Here is a 9,007-nt window from a genome sequence, read left to right on the forward strand (position 1 = left end):
GCTCTATACTACTCTTCTATATCATATCTATGCTCTAGCTTACTAACGTCACTATGTAATTATCGTTCTTCAACTGAAATTGTTTTTGTTTACCTAAAAATGTTTTAATCGTTTCGTGTGTCCGTATTTTATTATAGTTAATGTGCATTTACAGTCTTATTTATTTATATTTTAATATTTCCAAGTAAAATTAAAATTATGGACGATTTTTCAAGCGCTACAACTCATTCCTTGCTTATGAGCAGTAAACTGAATGGATCAACTGAAAATTTCAAAACGATGAAAGCTTTTAATTTTGCTGTCAAGGAATACTTGCGAAATAAGTCTGAATTGAGGTCCATTGAAATTAATAAATATCTAGCGGTAATTTTATTTTAAATTGCTTTTATTCAAATATTTAATACTTATTTAATGCAGCCCCATATCTAATTTGCAGCATATTGTATCAGATATAGAAATAAGCATTTTTGATCCTCATAATGCAGTAACATCAGAGTTTTATGTAAATTTATATGAATTGATGAATAGTTTTGATTCGTCAACCGGAGGTAATGTAAACTTATATATAAATATATATATATATATATATATATATATATATATATATAATAATTTAGTAGTTAATTTTGATGTTGAAATATATGAGTGAGTTCTTGAGGGCAATACATCAAAGAAAAGGCAAAGATTTATAAAATAATCTTTAATTCCAAACCTTTCGACATTCAATTTAATATCATGATCAGTGGATCTAAAAACAGTATAAAACTTAATATAACTAGGTAATTATAAAATATGTGGATTAGTATAGAAACTATAAATATAAGAGAAAAATTAACAGAACAGCAACACTTAACAACAAACAGAATATAAAAGTTAGAAAAGGTAATAGAAACTATAGATATTAAATAAATAAAAAAGAAATATATATTTATATATATATATATATATATATATAATAATATATATACATACACATATACATATATACATACATATATATGTACATGTACATGTATATATATATATATATATATATATATATATTCTTTTTTCTTTTTTATCTATTCTTGACGAAGACCGAAACGTATGATAAATAAAGGTTTTTTACAACTGCTTTAGTTTTTTTTATTTGGTGTCACAGCTCGAATCAAAATAACTTAAAGCTTTATTTATCATACGTTTTGGTCTTCGTCGAGACTGTCATTCAGTGGAACAAAGAAAGTTACTTACACAAAAATACACTACACTATTACACAGTAATAAACCAAGCTATTAATAATTGGAACATTTGAAACTATATGATTTTTGACATGTTTTTGTTACATTCTAGTATGTACAGAGTTATTGATGTCTAAATACTGAAATAAAGCTTTCCTACAACTGTTTTAGTTTTTTTTAATTGGTGTTACAGCCCGAATCAAAATAACTCATCAAAATATATATCAACACCAAATTCACATACTTCAATATATATATAAGATTCAGATTTTTTTGTTTGACGTTGAGACATATTCTTGAAATGCTAGATTGCAGCCAGTCGTCTATTAAAAGAACAATAAATAATCTATTTATTTATATGTTTTGACATGGTATGTATGTCATAATTCAGTTTTTTTTTAATTCAATAAACAGTATTACACCAGGAAAAACACTCACAAAAAATCAAACTAACATTATTTAAAAAACAAAACATAAAATAAATAAAGTAAAGAAATTTATAAAGTAAAAACATAGTTATTTAGTCTAGCTACATGATAATAACGTATGAAACAACTCATTCATAACCTGATAGATAGATGGTTTGGAAATTTATAAATTTTTAACGTGATTTTTCAGATTTTATAACATCTCAGATTAGCTAAAACCGGATTTTGAAGGCTACCCATAGCTCAACACTTCTTTTCATAAAATATCTTTTATTATTTGTAAAATAAGAAGCTTTCTAAGGCATAACATAAAATAAAAGGAGTAAAAAATTATAGATTTTTATTTTGATTATTGATGCATTGGAATGAGTATGTGTATGCAGGCGGACCTTCACTGATTTTAGTAATTTTATTTCTTCTTCATGAAACGCCATAATGTTACTTGATAATTATTAGATACATATCAAATAATTTTAATAAATAAAGTCCAAATTTTTAGAATGGAAGTCTAAGTAAATATTTAATTATCTGTTAATTTAATTTTAATTTGCAGGACTGGTTTGGTGCACCATTAGTGTTTTAGAACGTGCTTGTAATAATTCTGATGCTCGACTGGCATTAATTCATACATACAGATTTGTACCTGTCTTATCAAAGCTACTTTTGGGCGTTGTTCTTGAAGATAAAAAAGTTCGCATTTTGTCATTGATGCAAGAATTGACGTATGGCATAAAAATTACTTGGCAAGAACCACATTTAGCTGTATTAATGAATCAGTTACTAGAATGGGTCAGAAGTAAAAATGAACAATTAGCCAGTTTGTCATTATCTGTATTGGTTAATATTTGTTACAAAAACTTACCATCAACATACATCTTGACAAGACTTGTTGATACGAAAGTCTTTATCGATTCATTAGTAAAATTACAATCGAGCAGTAATGCAATGCGGGTACAGTTATACAGTTTTCAAATTAGCAGCTTCATCAATACTAAAAATATAACGCTTTATTATCATTTCTCAGGTTCAGCTTTGGAAAATGGTTATAATTTTAGAAGGCATGACTGGAGATACATCAAAAACAGATCTTTTTGGATTCATTGAAGTTGCTTTCGAAAGTGTAGAGGAATTTTTAAGGTACTAGTTTTATTAATTTTTTTTGTTTAATCAATAATTTATATCTATACATCAAAAACAGATCTTTTTGGATTCATTGAAGTTGCTTTCGAAAGTGTAGAGGAATTTTTAAGGTACTAGTTTTATTAATTTTTTTTGTTTAATCAATAATTTATCTATATACATCAAAAACAGATATTTTTCGATTTATTGAAGTTGCTTTCGAAAGTGTAGGGGAATTTTTAAGGTACTAGTTTTATTAATTTTTTTTTTAATTAATAATTTATCTCTGTCAAATATTAAAACTTTAACTTGTGTGCTATATATATTAATTTAATAAATAATAATTATCAATAGTTATTGATTATTACTTTCATGTACTTTTAACTAAATTAGATTTTCATTTGTATCTCCTCAAAGGAAAATGAAATTATAAAAATTGTGTTATCTATGTGTCTCTGACCATGAATGTGCAGTCAAAATAATTGTCTGTGTCTTTTAAACATTTTTGTTCATTTCGGGTGTGTCAGAAGAATTTTATATTTTTGGTTTTGATTGTTCATATTTTATTGTATGTTTATTTTTATTTTTTATTATTTATATTGTTTTTGCTGTATCTAATTGTATGTCAGAATTCAGTTTTAGAGAATATGGAAGGATCAGATTTGGTTGCATGAGTCCTCATTCAATAAGTGTAGATAATTAGATCATATGGCATTAAAAACGAAAAAAAAAATAAAAAAAAGCTACAAAGTTTCCAATTCCAATTCCAATAGTAATTCTCCTGCAAGATGATTCACATCTTATCATTCCTGTCGTTTCTTGTTCGTATCTTAATTGACCTGTGCAATGTATTTCTGCAATGCCTACTGTTTCTTTATAGAGTTTATTTTTGTAGAAAACGCCAGCAATCTGCAATCATATTTCCAATTGACAATAGGTAATAATATATTTGCAGATCCTACAAAAAAAAAAAAAAAACTCTATAAACATGAAAAAAGCATCTGAAATCCGTTTTTCAGATCATTTGAAGAAAGGACGACCAGGATCGGAGATTTTGTCATAATTTTTAATTTCCTCTGTTTTTTGCAGTTGGATCCCCTATTTTGACTATAAAATCGGGTTCACTGTAAGGTGGAAAACATATTTCGCACATTCAATACAGACAACTTTTTTTTAGTTTGTGGACCTGCATAATTTTTGTGATAGTTGCTTACTGATCGAGACATTTCATAATATTGATCAATTGTTGATACTAAGAATTTATTTTAAATTGTCACTTAAACTGTTTTAAATAAATATTAATTCATACTTATCATGTCCGCTATTTTTTTTTTTTTGCAGAGGTCAGCATAGAAGCATGCTTCAACATCTAGTAGATTTTTTTGTTGATATGGTAAAATATTCAAGCACACACAAAATTTTTACAGAATATCCTAGCTTTGCCCATGACGTTAATAAAATTCTTATTGTGAGTTTTGTTTTTTAATGATATAATGAATTAAATAAATTAGTTTGTATAATAATGCTGAAGAGAAATGTGTATTGAGGTTGCAGAAAATGCCACTCATTCAATGGACACAAATGGAGAGGGTGATTTTAATACATCAGTTGATCCTAAATGTATTGCTCTTCTGTTTGAGTTTCTTTATAATTTACTGGTACTGGGTTAGTATTATTTTAACATTTCTACAAGTATTTAAGTCCACTAGTGAAATCAAAATATGTTTTTTTTTTTGCAGAATTGCCTGCTTTATCTTCTTTTCATCCTAGGCTTGTCGATTTAGCAATAAGGTGGGTTGATCGAAAACCGGCTAGTTCACAGGCATTACATTTATTGAGAACAATAGCACAGCAATGCACAGGTAACCTACTTGTTTTTAAATGAAAAAATGTTTAACTTTTTAACAAATACCAATTTATTTTAAAGAAACTGAGGATGTAGTATCACCTGTGATATTGCAACAACTTTCACAGGGATTTACTTGTCTTGTTTTGTCAATGCAAGGCCAAAACTTACTAACAGATACTCCAGACCATATAACATCTATGCTACAACTATTATTAGCCATGGCCAAAAGACAAACATTGGTTGTAAAAGTTCTGGACTATGTAAAAGAGGCTTGGATTGATTCAATCTTTTCTACTATTATGGATGATGACGAAGAAAATGTAATACAACTATTTTGAAAAATTAATAATAAAATAATATTTAAATGAATAAATAACAATAATAGTAATATTACTTTTGATTAATGTGTTGTTTTAGCCAAATTTGAACTCAAGTTCTCCTGAATATACAAGCATGTATATTCATTGTTTAACTCTGGTTGCACAACTGGCGCTTTTGAATCATAAACAATGGGCTTTATATCTGATACAATTGCTGCGAAAACCTCCTATACAATCTGTAATAGCACGTGCTTTATATACAGGTTCATCTTCATTACGTGAACAAGTTATGAAGTTGATACAGTACCGAGAATTTGAATTTCCAGTGTCCGATGTTGCTAAGGTAAAATTTATTAGCTATAAAGAATAAGTACTCCCTGACATACAAAATCGGCTTCACCCTGGCATTTAAATAATTTGTACATTTGATATACTAATTTTCACTTCTGTACCTTGTCATTTGACTGATATAATCAAAATATGTAAAAGTGGCTCTTTTCTTGTTCAAAATCAACTCTATAGGACCTGTAAAAGATACCAAAAAAAAATTTGCGAGGTTTTTTCCACTCACAACAGGACTGGACTATATATTATTTACAATAACGATTGTTAAATAATTTGAATTGTGAGCGCATATTTATAATGCCAAAGTAAAAATATTTTGTTGTTTTGTATTTTCTACTGATACGGCTATTTTGGACTGTTTTTTGGTTAGCGATTTAAAACCTTTCACTGATTTCTCGTTAAAATGATGAAGTAGGAAATTGTAAACTGGTATATTGAATTCTTATGGAGCCAATTTTGTATACCCTTTGGTCATTGTAATTTTATAGCACAAGTTGTATTGATATGCTTTTTAGATTATGTGTGACTTAGGACCTATAGTTACAGCAAATAATTCAAATAACGCATGTCAAAACTTATCTGATGTTAGTATACCTGTATTAAGTGTTGTACAACAAGGGCGACTCGATAAGCTTCTTGGAAAATTTGAAGAAGCTGCTACTCATAATCAGGTTAATTTTGTATAAAATTTTAAAATATCTATAATATAATTTAATTTAATAACAATTCAACACCAGTTGTCAAATGTTGTAACTTCTGAAGTAATGGAACTTTATGAGTATAAGTTAGCTGCAATGTCACATGCCGAGAGAAGCGCCCAAAACAGTTTGGAATCAGCTAGTCATCAAATAACGAGCATGAATCACAGAATTGCCTTAATGTCTAAGGAACTTGAACGCTTGCATGGAATGCTGTACACTATTCAACGAAGTCATGAGAAGTAAGTATCAGTTATAACTAGTTGTCAATAGCATTTTCCCTAAAGGCAGGTTGCATTAACTTCCCAATATGTATACATTTGGGTTTGTTGGTTTTCAAAAACAAAATGGTTTGAATAAATAAAAATAATACATTTTTAAATAAAAAACTGAACTTTTTATTAAATAAAAAAAATTAGATACATATTGATACATACTTGTTAATGTCAATTTTAGTTTTAAAAACAGTTAAACAAAACCCCAAGTTTATTCTATTCCGAACAATTTTAATTAATTTATTTCAAATTTTGTACTTTTGCTTTTGGCTTCCAGGTCTAAAAACTCTTTTTTTAAAGTTTGAAGATAGCATTTCACTCCTTTAACAAGAAGTCACATTGATCTAAATTAATATATACATTGATATAATAATCTAAATTAATATATACATTAGACAAAAGATAACACAGAAACTTTCTGGGAACTATAACAGACTGATATGATTCAAAATTTTATCGAACCGATATGATTATAATTATCAAAACGGTTGCTTCCATCTAGTATATTTGTCATTTTCCATTTATACAGAAAAAACCGATTTTTTCACTAAAAAGCAGTTTTCGAATTTCATAATTTTCGTCAAAAAGCCGCTTTTCAAAACCGATTGTTGAAAACCGACAAACCCTAATAGGTATCTAACAAGTGCATCTTTTGATTTTATTAATACATTTTTTTTTTCAATTTTGAATTTGTATTATTTTTTTATTTGGCCCTCTAAATAACTCAATTCAATATCATAATATAATTTGCATCCTTATATGTAAACATTATACATTAACGAATAAATGTTTCTAAACTTTTTTAATTCTGGTCTATTAACTATTATTTTCCTATTCTAATAATTTGAATAAAAAATTTACTAGCAATAAAATTAATAAACAGTTTTTCGAGTCAAAAACTGCTGTTACCACTCAAATTTTTTATTCATATTTTTTTTTGTTTGACTTGCAGAAATTTGGGCAAATTTTTTTTTTTCTATATAAAATTCTAAACTGGTTAATACCGGTTTTCTGAAGAACTTAGAATTCAAAAACCGGGTTTTCTGAAATGTCAGTTTTTGTATAAACTCTAGTATCAATAAGAAATGAGATACAGGTATTTAGATAAAATGTTTAAATGCTTATTTTGAAAATAAAATTTTCGTTTTCGTTGAGAAATAATCAATGTTATTTTCAATTGATGTCTTCAAACATACTTATAATATCTGTAATTATATGAGTCAAATTAATTTGTTTAACACATTTTATTTCATCCAGTTCGGGTATTCAAAATGAATTTAAGTGTCGACGTTGACTGTAAGCATTAGCTTACTACCTACTGCTTATCGTAGGCCTATAATATTTCAGTATGTTATTTTACTATGAACGTTGTTGGGAAAACGTTGAGGAAAGGTCAAGAATTGGCTCACATACACACATACATACTTTTCACAAATTTGGTCTCATTTGATTCAAAATTATTTGAAGCGTCGAGAAAACAAATCGATTTTTTTTTTGGGAAAACAATCTTCTCTTTTGTGAAGTTTATAAAAATGATTTAATTCAGACATGTTTTTTGCATTATGATCTGATTTACAGATTGGTGAATGAGAAAAAAGTATCTACCAAAAAACTATGTGATATGGAAAAACTTTTAAATAATAGTAACAATCAATTGAAACTTGAGAAAGAGAAATTGTCAAAAATTGAAAAGGATCTTAAAGGACAATTAGAGCGTACAGAAATGAAGTTACAATGTGAGTAAATTATACAGACAATGATATGTTTGTAATTTTTTTTGTGTACTTTGTTCGACAGAACCAAGTAATTTGAATTTGGCAAACAAACTATGTGTTTATGTTTGTTTACTTTTTTTTTAGCTTGTGCGACAGAACTAGAAAATTTGAAGTTACTAAACAAACAAATTATTGAAGAAAAATTAAAATTGGTAAGATATTTCCAAGTTTTAGAGTTCTGATATTCCTTTTGTTGATCGTATTTAATAATGTTCGATTACTTTAATGTAGGAAAATGATAACAAGGAGATGTGTTCCATGCTTGAAACGTATGAAAGAAAATATAAAGATTGTAGAAATAAGCTTGAAACCAGTGAAAATGCGCTTGTTCATAGTCAAAAACAAGTGAATGAAATGTCTAAAGAAATACAAGAATTGCAGCAGAGCAGGAATGATTTAGAACAACAATTAATTGAAAAGGAAAAGCATATTATGAACATAAGTGATGAGCTAAGAGAGCTACAACAGATGAGGGATTTAATTGCTACAATATCCACTAAAAGAAAGCTGTAATAATGATATCCTTAAAAAACTATTTTTTATTGTTTGTTAAATTCCCTGTTTTTTAATACAAATTTTTATAGATTTTTTTTCACTTGTTTCTATTACACCATTAAAATTAAAAGCAAAATGAATAGTAATGATATAAGAAATATTGCTCTTAACAATTTTAATGGCAAAATTATATATAACAAGTTGGTATTGGTATTTTGCCTTGGAACAAGTTGCATGAACTTCCCGATATGTGTAAATAATTGACTTAATTTATAAAAAATTAATTAATTTATGAGTGATTAAAAGTATTCCGAGTGGATTTATTACAAATCATTGAAATTTTTTTTCTAAAAGCAAATTTTCAAAAATCAACAATTTTTATAATTGAACCAGTTTTCATAGGACATGTTGTCATGTTCATTAAGACCATTAAGTTATGCCAAGTAAATCGTCTAATTTAAATTTTAACAAACGTCAGAAAAACT

The 9,007-nt window shown here is 27.1% G+C and overlaps 1 protein-coding gene across 1 annotated transcript; it reads left to right on the forward strand.

Annotated features, from left to right (window-relative positions):
- Positions 1–100: 100 nt before the first annotated feature.
- Positions 101–8,540, forward strand: LOC113376013. Its single transcript, XM_026615945.1, has 14 exons — positions 101–363; positions 437–548; positions 2,200–2,597; positions 2,671–2,783; positions 4,107–4,233; positions 4,313–4,430; positions 4,505–4,627; positions 4,693–4,934; positions 5,032–5,277; positions 5,795–5,950; positions 6,017–6,219; positions 7,831–7,988; positions 8,112–8,179; positions 8,259–8,540. The coding sequence occupies exons 1-14, from the start codon at positions 199–201 to the stop codon at positions 8,538–8,540; spliced, it is 2,511 nt and encodes an 836-aa protein (XP_026471730.1). The 5' UTR covers positions 101–198.
- The last annotated feature ends 467 nt before the right edge of the window (positions 8,541–9,007 follow it).

Source organism: Ctenocephalides felis, unplaced genomic scaffold (assembly GCF_003426905.1).
Source record: "Ctenocephalides felis isolate EL2017-DRISC unplaced genomic scaffold, ASM342690v1 CF-g0.4_SCAFFOLD_01886, whole genome shotgun sequence".
Lineage (NCBI taxonomy): Eukaryota > Metazoa > Arthropoda > Insecta > Siphonaptera > Pulicidae > Ctenocephalides > Ctenocephalides felis.

What these genes read in the sequence shown, in the direction of transcription:
- LOC113376013 (XM_026615945.1), top strand. Translation starts at nt 199, where the DNA reads ATGGACGATTTTTCAAGCGCTACAACTCATTCCTTGCTTATGAGCAGT. An exon ending in CGAGCAGTAATGCAATGCGG is followed by an intron (nt 2,598 to 2,670) that starts GTACAGTTATAC and finishes ATCATTTCTCAG; the next exon opens with GTTCAGCTTTGGAAAATGGT. An exon ending in AATAGCACAGCAATGCACAG is followed by an intron (nt 4,628 to 4,692) that starts GTAACCTACTTG and finishes TTTATTTTAAAG; the next exon opens with AAACTGAGGATGTAGTATCA.